Source organism: Astyanax mexicanus, chromosome 5 (assembly GCF_023375975.1).
Source record: "Astyanax mexicanus isolate ESR-SI-001 chromosome 5, AstMex3_surface, whole genome shotgun sequence".
Lineage (NCBI taxonomy): Eukaryota > Metazoa > Chordata > Actinopteri > Characiformes > Acestrorhamphidae > Astyanax > Astyanax mexicanus.
Genome location: NC_064412.1, coordinates 55,830,776 through 55,842,231, shown reverse-complemented (window position 1 = coordinate 55,842,231; position 11,456 = coordinate 55,830,776). Strand labels below are relative to the sequence as shown.

The window sequence follows — 11,456 nt, the reverse complement described above, 5'->3', positions numbered from 1 at the left end:
ATGCCTGTTGTTGCAGTCTGTAAGTTAGTATGTTTATTTAGTAAGTCGTTTTATTGATTGTTGTTTCTGGTTAATACAGTACTGAGAATCTCAGAATTAGGATTTATTTATTAACTGTAGTGAACTGTTGGTGAGTGTTGGTTGATAGAGCAGATCTTGTGGTGTTCCACAGGGTTTTAGTCTTGGACCAGTGAAACTGATGTTAATAATGATAAAACTGTAATTCTGAGAGTGAAGGACTGAAGTGTAGCTTATATACAGATTCTAACAGGTAAAAACTAAACACTATATAATGTAATGTTAGAAAAATTACAGCTACAAGAAACTTTATAGATTTCAGTCATTAATATTTTAATACAAGCAGTATTTCTTTTCTAAGGTCTTACTGTACCACCTTGGGATGCCTCAAGTACCACCAATGATACGCGTACCACATCACCAGTAGTTTAAGAACCACTGCCTTACAGCATGAGTGTGTCTGCAGTATGTAAAACTGGGACGCAGCCTAAGATGTTCAGTTAGCTTCACACCTGTGTTCGATTTCTCCACGTGGTTGTTGGTGGAGCTGTCTGTGGTGAGGATGTGAGAGAGCATATGTTCAGAGGATCAGCCAGACTAATTCTCTGCAGTGCAAATTCTCTCTCTTCTTAGAGGAACACACAATCTCACAGCACTAAATCTCATGTCTTCAGATCAATAAAATGTGGCATTTAGTAATAATACTACTGTAATTACTGTATATTACACATCACAATATACCATCACCCCACCTAAAGCAAATAAAAAGTTTAAGATAAAACAAAAAATAAAAAAATAAAATAATAATATTGTTAGTGTGATGATTATTTAAAATAAAAACAATACTAAAAATAATTAGGAGTATTAAGAATAAGGTAATTATTTACACAATTACAGAATTCAAAACTCAACATATGGCACAAGCTCATATTTCAAATACCATTTTTATTATTTACTTTTAAAGTATAATTTTACAGTGTGCTGGGTTTGTACAGTGCTCTAAGGCAGATCGAGGAATATTATCCATGCACATTTCACAAAAAGAGCTTTAGAAGAAATCCAAATTAAACCAAAAGTAAAACAACAAAAAAAAGCAACCAGAAGGCAAATCTGATCCTGAATAAACATTTACAGAAAGAAAAACGGGGAGAAAAAGCCAAAAATAAACACAAAAAAAATAAAAAATAAAATCAAGTTTAACATGGTGAGACCTCTCAGTCTAGGAGGAAGCCTTGTTAACAGATGGGCTGAGAGTAAGATGACCTGTAGTGCTTGTTAAGGTGGGTGAGGAGGGAATCACCAATCCGCTAGGTCCATATGGTTTCCTGCCACTCCCCGATAACGTTGGTGAAAACCGCGTTTTTTTTTTATTGGTGCAGAGCATCACCAAAAAGTCCAGTGAGATTCTGCAGCTGCGCGTCAGTCAGGCTGGGGCAGCCAGTCTATAGGCCACTGGTGTGGATTTGGCAGACGTTTCAGAGCAGCCTCGAGCAAATCCATCAATCCGTGTGTTTTCTATTCGCACTCTGGACAATGTGATGCAGTCTATTGAGGAAAAATTCGACGAGACTACTTGTTTCACAACCATGAGACGTTTTTCCTTAGCTAGGCGTTTTTTTATTTCTTTTCTTGCGTGCATTAGATATTTACAAAAATGTACCACAAATGAAACAATAAAAAGCAAATAAAGTTTGCACTGCATTTACATTTTTATATTTATTTCTGTTTATACTCGTGGAGCAATGAGATCAATGTTGTACTTTTGGGCAGAAGAAAAAAAACCCAGACAAACCAAGTGAAAAACATGGCTACTGTAGCTCCAGAATCTACAGTAAACTTCACACCCTCATTATTATTATTATCATCATTATCATCGTCAAACTTCAACAAAAAGGAAGGGGGGAAAAAAGCAAAAAGCAAAAAAAAAAAAAAGAAAACAAAAAGAAGAAAAAAAAACAGGGTGCACAACTTTTCTACTTTTCTGTACAGTAAATATCTCCTCGTAAAAATAACAGACATTTTTCCTTTTAAATCGAACACTCTTTCTTTGCAAATTCAGCAAAATAAAGTCTATAAAAGAAAACAGCTATATATAATCTCTTGGATCTGATTTATCTTTTGCAAGGTCTTTTTTTTTTGGTATTTTATACAAAAGCATAAATGAAACCCACACACACATTCATCAAATAAATGTAGTACAGTATGTTCCAACGCTGACAAATCCCGCAGAACGCTAGTCACAAAGCATCACACTGAAACTAACCCTCCAGCCCTGACTAAATAAATCTCCTTACTCTCAGAGTTACGGGCATGTGGCCGGGTCTGGCGGTACAGCGGCCGGGGAAGTGGCAGGTGTCCTAGGGCTTGAGTGGAGTTGAGTTGAGTCACTACCAGGCCAATCCAAACAGACTAGAAGATGGAGGAGAAGAGTTCTCTCGCCTTTTCTTTACCCCGAATACAAATCCCAAAGTGCTACCCTGTCCTTTTTTCAGGATGTCTCAGATGTCTCACTATTAGTCTAAATGCAGACTAAACGATGAAGCGAAAGACGGGGACCGTCTGCTGAGTTAATGAGCAGCTGAGCGGCCGTTTCCACCACTCAGCAGCTGCTAAAGAGGCCAATGTTATGTGAAGGTAGAGGCAGAGGATGAAGAGGCAGAGGAGCTGAAGCTCTAGCAGAACAGCAGCAGCGTCAAATGATCCAAACCAGCCAAAAACTCCTTAAGCTCTCCCGGTGACGTAATGGATGAAAAGATGATAAAAGAGTGAAAAAAGATAAGGGGCAGACAAGTGCTTTAGGATAGACAGGCTTTAAACCCTCATACTGAGGCCAAAATGTCCAAACAAGTCCAACCAAAGACCCTGCAGAGTCAGTCAGATTTTAGGACATTAGTCTTGTTGCAGAAGTCTGCTAGAACCCAGCAGCGGCATTAAATTACAACTTCACCCCACCCCCTCACAACACACACACCCCCACACACATATATACACTATATGTCCACATTTTGTGGACATCCCTTCAAATAAACGCATTCAGCGACTTTAAGTTAAGCTTTACCTCAGTATTGCCAATAGAAAAGGACTCTCTGGAGCAGGTAAACACATATAAACATATTGGCATCATTTCTAATGCCAGGCCTGGGCTTTAAAGCTGTAGAGCTCTAGAGCAGTGGAACCGTGTTCTCTCATGTTCTTTTCTTCTGTTCTCTTGTGTATTTTTTATTGATGAGGCTTGAGTTTTTGTACAGAAGAAACAATAAATTATAGCAGGTATCCCAATGCTTTAGCTCATATAGTGTATATAGTCAGCAAGCACAGACTACGTACTGTCTGCACCCCAACTCCCCCTTTATATTTATTTATTATTTATTAATAAAAACCAACTGTACCAACAAGATCTTATAGATAATCAAGTCTTGGACACCAACAGACAATTTGGCAGTCGCTGTTACAGTTGGTGATGGTCCAAATTTATACACACTATGTACACCATCCTTATTCCTGAACATAAATCACCCAACAGGCTATCTATCCTTCTTTACAAAAAGTGCTGTACATAGGCAGCATGTATGTGTGCATGTGTGTATGTGTATGCATGTGTATATATATATATATATATATATATATATATATATATATATATATATATATGCGTGTGTATGCATGTATGAGAGTGTATGTTTGAGCACCAAGCTCTTCAGGGCAGTCAGTGTTGAGACCCAAATCCAATCCAGTTTCATCTCAATCCAACAACTCAATCAACTAAAAGCCGGGACACAGCGAGAGGAAGTTAAGGCGGTATGAAGAGGGGTAAAAGGAGAGATGATTATTACTACAGATGCGCAGGACACAGCATAAGCTGAGGGAGAAATGGGTAGAGGAGCTGTGAGGGGGAGGAGTCTGGAGGAGTTGCTCTGCCCTGGAGAAAGGGTGGCAGGTGCTCGTAAGGCCTGGGCGAGCCCCGACAGAGCCGTCAGTCAGACCAGATCAGGACAGGGTGGAGAGGCGAGGCTCGGGGCAGTCGGCTACTCTTTCGTTTGCACAGGCGGCGCCTCCTCCGTGCCCTCCCAGCTCTCCTGAGGCCTCTGGGGCGGACGCTGAGGGTTGTTCATGTGCTGGGCAGCTGGTCCTGTGTAAGGCTGCCCGTGTGGGTGGTTGTTCGGCTATGTTGAGAGAGAGAGAGAGAGAGAGAGAGAGAGAGAGAGAGAGAGAGAGAGAGAGAGAGAGAGAGAGAGATACAAGGGGAGAGAGAGAGATACAAGGGGAGAGAGAGAAAAGGAGAGAGAAAAAGGGGAGATTGAGAGGGAGAAAAAGAGAGAGCGAAAGAGAAAACAGGAGACAGAAAAATATATATATAGAGAGAGAAAGAGAGATGGAGAAGGAAAGGAAGAGAAAGAAAAAAGTGGAGAGAGGAAGAGAGAGAGGAAGAGGAAGAGAGAGGGAAAGTAAGTGTAAAGAGAAAAGGAGATTCAATTCAATTAAATGGAATTATAATTATAAATAGTCATCAACAGGTACAAGCTAATGTAGCCAAATACATTAATTAGAAGTGTGTCCACAAACATCTGGACATATGTTAGATTACCTGCTGATACTGTGTCCCAGGTGAATGAGGGTAGAGTGCTGTGTCTTCTGGTGGGGAGGAATCATGATCATCAGGGGCTTCCTGATCATCAGGCTCCTGCCAATCAGATTTAGCACATTAGCATCTAGACATCTGAACAACTGGCATCAAGTATTTAAACAAACAAAAAATAGCAAAGCAAAAGCATAAAAATATCATTAACATCTCAAAGTTTGACCTCAACTTCTGCTGTAATCTTCCCTGCCGTGGAGCAGTTTGCTTGTGATGAGAACGTGATCTGGTCTCAATTCGACCCAGCTATCAAATATACTTCTTTTTAATTGAGCTAAACTACTGACAAGGTGTAGTTTATTCTGATCTATTAGCCAGATATTATGCTATAAACAACAACCGCTGTCTTCTGCTGCCCCACGCTGTTTACACACACACTCTGTGCAGCATTCACTGCTCACAAGTCTTGTTAAAAAACACTGTGTTTGCACATTTTTAGGGTTCTGCAATGTGCTTTTGCGCTTTCCAGCATTTTTGCGCTGGAACACAGAACATTCCCGCTATATTTACTTTCTTTGCTTGAGAGACTGGCAGCTCTGGCCAATCAGAGAATACAATGTGCTCACATGGTTTATTGGTGTGAATTTTGGTGTGTTTTAGGTTTATTACTGTGTGAAACTAAGCCAAACAGAGGGAAAAAACTGTCCAAGTAAGAACAAGTGCGATTAAACACAGTTAATCACAGAATATTGCCGTAATTATTCTGACTACATTTTAAAATCGATTGACACCATTGATCACAAAACACAAATCTTCCGATCTGAAAACTCACCTCCTCAGGACACAGTTCACAGGCCTTGGCCAGCGTCATCCTGGCACTGTGAGATCGCTCCAGGAAGTAGCCGTTCGAGGTTTCATTGCTCTGCACTGGAGGAGACCAGTTGTTGTAGCTGTACTGAGGGTTCCCCGTGTACGGCCTCCTCTCCAGCTCATCGCCCAGCCACTCCACTGCCCATGTCCATTTCCTCTTCAAGTCCCCATTACTCTGTAAAACACACACAAACAAAAAAAGTGAAGGTTAAGATTTTTTATGAATTAAATTCAGTGCAAACATGAATGTCACACAAACTCTCCTTGTATTTGTGTTTGGGACAAGGATCACACAAACATCTCAAAGCTCTCACCTGCAGGATCTGATAGGCCACAGAGCAGTTACTGAAGAGGGCAACCATGCACTTGATGCACTGATACGCCCTCTTCTGGTAGTGGTTCTTGGAGCGTTGGATGGTGTCAAATAAACCGTCCCGGTCATCAGGAATCCCCTTCAGCACATTATGGATTCTGCAAAGCACAAAGATTTAAAAAGACACATGTTAAAATAAAGTAAAAGAACATTTTAGGCTACAAACAGCCATGTCTGTGAATTTATTAATTTCTAAAAGTGAAAGTCCATTTTCTGTCTGAATTGAACCGGATTATAAGGTGCATTTTTCAACAATAGTTAAGAAACAAGGGTGTCACACAAGAATCTACACAGATTTCTCTCCTGAAAACTGTTTATTTGGGTGAGTAAAGTGCTTCTGTTTATTTACAGTAAGCTCAGATTTCCAATATTTTCAACAGCATGGTTAGCAGTGCTTAGCACTAGTAATGGCTACACTGCTACACTGAGGAACTCTGAGTATTTTAGTAAGCCAGGGTGCTATCAGCTAGTGGTTATCCCACGTGTCTTGTTTTACACGATAAACACGCAGACTACTGCCCGATACACCCACCCCTGAATGGTGAAAGAGCTAGCGCTGCAGTTAGCAGCTAATGCTAATACTGCTCCAGCCTTGGTGCTGGAGACACTTCACTAAAACTCTAGCTTTATTGCTCCTTAATACCTGACTGGTACAATTCTTTCATAAGGAGCACCAAATTATAAGGCCATTGTTGACCTTTGGGACATTTTTATGATTGCATTTAAAAACTAGGGCAAATAAATAATAGTACAGTTTTACAGATGTCACATTCTATCACATTCTGCATGTGTTAACCTCACCTGTGGGTCTGCCATGAGTCCTCAATCAGCAGGATCTGGAGTAGCAGGTCCAGGTAAGGCCTCAGCTCGTAAGTATAAGAGTACGCCACCTAACATCACAAAGCATAAACAAAGACTTTTACTGGCATACACAGAAAACAACATTAATTCTTAAACCCTGACTCAGCATTCTGGGGGTGTTTAGGGTTTAAAGTTTAATGTTAAGTGCTTGACAGACCTGCCAGAGGAGTTCACTGAGTACAGTGGAGGAGAACTGAGGGTTCTCCCAGCAGCAGAAGCGCAGCAGTTTAACCGTCTCTTCAGAGTTACTGCAGTCCTCTATGATCTTCTTCACATAACTGGTGCGCACAAAGAGTATCTCTGCCACCAGCTGCTGCAGAGGCATGATGGGAGCGGTGAGGTTGGAGTCACCATATGGGTTTGGAAGAGCTGGATTACCTGAAGATGGGCGAGAGTGGACAAAACTAACTTGAGAAACAGAGTCATTTATTTGTTTATCTGATAAAAATAGCAATACAATTTTTTAAACAAACAAACATTGGGGCCTATGTTTGCGATATGTAGGCAAGCTGTCAAAAAAAAACCTCTTAATTTGCTCTTTTGCGAATCTCTGGCTTTGGTGGATTGGTATTTTAACAGCGCAGAGCTTCTGTACTTCTCAGCAGAGAAAAAAAACGGAGCTGCTAGTTCACACTATGAAGGAGCTCCAGCAGGTCATTTACAGCAAAAGCAATGTTATTTTATTTTGTATTCTGTTTATTGTTTATGTAAAAGTTGGGTTTGTGCACTGCTGCGTGTCTGTCTGTGTAACAAGCAGCAGTGTATGCATACTGAGCGCTAATAGGCTAATAGCCTGTGAAGCCAAGATAGGAATGGACGTTTCACAGTTGATTGTTCTCAGGGTTTTAATCAGTCAGTGGAGTACTTGCATTTTTCATTGCCATGATAGCAATACGCCAGGAATTTGCCCAACCACAACTCACTTTAAGACCACCATGCTCATCAGTATAGATATATTCGTAAGCTCTGTCAGTAATTTAACAACTCAAGCGCAATGGTGTGAAAATAGACTGTTTATAGAGTGTAGCAATAATATGACTGATAGTTTCTTGTTTTCTGAAAATGAGTGAGGAGCCAATGCTTTTAACACAGTAAAATCATTAAAATCACTCACCATTAATTGAGGACTGCATGCGTGACGAGACGTCACAACATCTCACCAGCTGAGACACTACTGTGTACAGCTTGCCAAGTTCTGCATACTGGTATTTAATGGGAGGACCAGGACCCTCGTCCAAAGCCACCAGCATGAAGGTAGCTGGAACACTCAACTTCAACAGCTGCGTCTTCTCTGCCAAACCTGCAGACCCAAAAAATAAAATATAAATCAAATATACTCTAATACAGCTTCAATAACAACTAAGTGTAGGTTCCCAACTCCAACAGATCCCCCCCATACTTTACTAAAACTATATTGATTAAATTATTAACTGGAATAAATTATTATAGCAAATGCAAACAGAGGAGGAAAAAAAAAGCTATCCGTGATGATGAGAGCAATTTTAGGGCTGGTTGTCTCCAGTCATCAGCAACTCACCATTGCTGTATACAAGTTGAACACTTGTGCAGGGTATAAGGGAGTTAGGAAATGCTTGCTGTAGCACAACAACAGTTTTTGCTCTGTCAAACAATAAGTATTACACTACTAAAACAGTATGGCCTTGGTTATATATAAAAGAAAAACCCATGCTGTCCTAGAATAAATGTACTTTGTGTTATTTGGGTGTTTTATCAAATATTATTGGTGGATTGGTGAATGGAAAACTCTCTCCACTCTATGAAAAAGTATGAAAAAGACTTACCCAGGTTGGCGTACATAACGAAAAGGTTGAAGTACTGCTGAAGGTGGCGTCCGTGCTCAGACACCTCCCTCCTCAACAGGTTTAGCACCGCCCGCAGCAGGTGATCACTCAGAGTCAGACTGTCACAAGTCTGAGCCCAAGAACAGATCAACAGAGGAAAACAAAAAACAACACTCAAACTCAAAATACATTTGCAAACTCAAAGTTTAATTCAGCCTTTAGATGCTCTGTAACACTCACTGACCTGCGTGGAGGACCCCGGTGAGGTAACAGGAGCGGGACATGGTCCGTCCTGCAGGGAGAAGTGTGCAATGAAGACTATAAGCTTGGAGAAAGCTCCCCGGACCTCAGCACTCGGGCACTCCAATAAATACTCAGAGAACCGCGTGGGGAAGGCAAAGAGGACGTTGTGTGCAAACCAGCTGCGGACATTCTTACTGTGACGCAATAGGATGCAGAGAGCGTCATACCTGAATGAGGGACAGGAAACATTAAAATGGGTTTACTGATGTGATAAAATCCAATGAATCATTTAAAAAAAAAAGACAAAAACAGCCAAAAAATAGCTTTATTTTCTATATACGAAAAACAAAACGGGCAATATTTCTTAAGCATACATTTAACATTTACATTTATTCATATATACATACACTCACCAGTCACTAGCAGGGCCTCGGACTACTTTTTTCGTGTGGAATCCTGTGCTGAACAGGAATCTAGCAGCAAGCTGAATACTTATCATTGCTATTTCTTCAGCTTCAGGTAGTAGGTGATCTTGACCTTGTTTAGGCAAAAAAAGAAAATGCACAGCAATCAAATACAATCCAGTACTAGAAAATATATGTGCTGGGCGGTATATTTTTTTATATAATTTTTATTATTGTTTATTTATAGTTACAGTATTTATTAATACAGTACAGTATTTATTTAAACAGGGATATAGTTTCTCATTTTGCAAGGAGCAGCAGCAGCAGCAGCTCCAGGAGATCTGTTCTTATTTGTCTCCAGGCAGGAGATTACTCCAGCATGTTAGTTTTTTTTTATGCTAACTGGCTAACGTTAGCTAATGAGCTCTGCTAGTGTGGTTCTTCAGCGGTCTGTAGCGCCTCTAGTGGTATGGAGGTATGTGAAAAATGCATACCGGTTCTAATTTCCCCTCTGGTATACAGTATAAACTGGTATACCGCCCAGCACCAATAAGATTAGATAAGATAAGATTATGATTTTATTATAGGACAAATTAAGTAGATGCAATTTTTTCAGTACTTACCTGGAGGAGGGTTCAGATACACACTATTGCAGGTGAGTAGTTTTTTGATGAACTGGAAGTACTCTAGGCTGTACTGCATCCGGCTGTGCATAAACTGCACGTTCTGTTTGCGCACGCTGCACTCGATAGCTGTTGGCATTTTGAGCTGGTGGGGTTTGGGCATGAGCGTTAGTTCAGCTATGTACTTTAGCAGCTCACTGTCGCCCCCTGCCGTGTCCATGCGCTCGTAGAAGAGAATGTAAGCGTTCCACCAGCGTTTCTGCCGCCGGTACGACATCCGCTTCATCATATGATCGAACACCTCGCCCATGTACTCTCCTCCGAAGCACTGGTTCTTCATCTCCTCGTCGTCGTCCATCTTGCACTCTGTGACGTCTCCGTCGTCAAACTTATACCAGCGATCCCTCTGCCCGTCACTGCCGTTGCCATGCCTCTGAACGATGTAGGAGTAGTAGTGCCCGCCGCTCGCTTGGCCCGAGTGCACCAGCACGCCCACCAGCCGATACCGGGAGCTTCCGCCGGACTCCGACTCCAGGGGAGGGTTCTGATGGATGACCTGGCTCTCCGGAGAAAGCTCATCACCCTCCAGCTTGGCGACACCGGCCACTGTGTACGGCTCCATGTCCAGCTCACGAGGAAACTCGAAGTAGTCATTAAACTTTATGGCACACTCACGTTCCCAGTCATAGTCAAAACGCTTCAGCTGGATGGCGAGTACAGGGGGCAGCTTCTTAATCAAAAGGCGCTTTACTGTGTCAACCTATATAATGAAAGAGACAACAATAAAGAATTAAATTGTCCCAATGTTGCATATTGCATATTATATACATATACTATATTGCAAATATTCGCTAAAAATAAAAAAAATAAAAAAGTCCATACCAATAACAATAAGACACTTTGAATTTGATACCAATACCCAAATAATACTTTTTTCAATACCTGTTCTTAATTGTTACAAAAAAACCCAAATGCGATAATTATTCTTGCACAACCTAATTATTAAACTATTATTTATTTAATTTATAATTTGAATTCAATACCAATACCCAAGCAAAACTTTTTTCAATACCTTTTTCTTAATTGTTACAAAAAGAAAAATATAAGTGCGATAATTATTCTTACACACCCTAATAATTTAACTATCACTTATTTAATTTATAAGTATTTAATTATTATTTAACACATATAAGAGTCTCAATATTTTGGATCTTGTTGGAACGAACAAACAATGAGCATTTTTGCGGAGGTTTATTAGAAACAAAAACAACAGCATTACGAGTGTTTGATCTATAGATATTTTTCTCCAATCATATTGCAGTTCTGTTTTTAAGAGTTCCTTTTAAGAAAGAAGAGCAAAAAATGCTCACTCTTTTAAAAACATGATTTTTAAATGCTGGTAATTGTATTTAGGTTAATTAATGACTTCTAATAAAATCTTGTCGCAGAGCAAAATATTGCAGTGTACATTTTTTTTTCCTAATATCATTCAGCCCTGATGTGAAAACAATGCAAGTCTTTGTAACAAGTACCTTCTTGTTGCACTTTTCACAATGATAAGCATTGGCTCCCTCCAGCAGGTCCCCTTTGACGTACTGCTCCATGGAGTCGAGGAGGTTCTGATGGTTCCTGATGTCCACATTCAGCGTAGTGAAGGACTCCTCACACTCATACCTAACAGAACAG

General features: G+C 40.5%; 1 protein-coding gene across 3 annotated transcripts in view; it reads right to left on the bottom strand.

The window, feature by feature from the left end:
• Positions 1 to 943: 943 nt before the first annotated feature.
• Positions 944 to 11,456, bottom strand: part of LOC103045332 (probable ubiquitin carboxyl-terminal hydrolase FAF-X) — a 34,757-nt gene continuing 24,244 nt past the window's right edge. For all 3 annotated transcript variants that reach the window (XM_022675351.2, XM_022675352.2, XM_022675353.2), the window contains exons 34-45: positions 11,303 to 11,444; positions 9,771 to 10,530; positions 9,157 to 9,280; positions 8,745 to 8,970; positions 8,501 to 8,630; positions 7,813 to 7,998; positions 6,856 to 7,076; positions 6,639 to 6,727; positions 5,779 to 5,935; positions 5,427 to 5,639; positions 4,604 to 4,699; positions 944 to 4,181 (exon numbers count right to left, since the gene is read on the bottom strand). In XM_022675351.2, the coding sequence (XP_022531072.1) occupies positions 4,044 to 4,181; positions 4,604 to 4,699; positions 5,427 to 5,639; positions 5,779 to 5,935; positions 6,639 to 6,727; positions 6,856 to 7,076; positions 7,813 to 7,998; positions 8,501 to 8,630; positions 8,745 to 8,970; positions 9,157 to 9,280; positions 9,771 to 10,530; positions 11,303 to 11,444 (2,482 nt within the window). In that variant the 3' untranslated portion in view covers positions 944 to 4,043. The remainder of the gene's footprint in view (positions 4,182 to 4,603; positions 4,700 to 5,426; positions 5,640 to 5,778; positions 5,936 to 6,638; positions 6,728 to 6,855; positions 7,077 to 7,812; positions 7,999 to 8,500; positions 8,631 to 8,744; positions 8,971 to 9,156; positions 9,281 to 9,770; positions 10,531 to 11,302; positions 11,445 to 11,456) is intronic.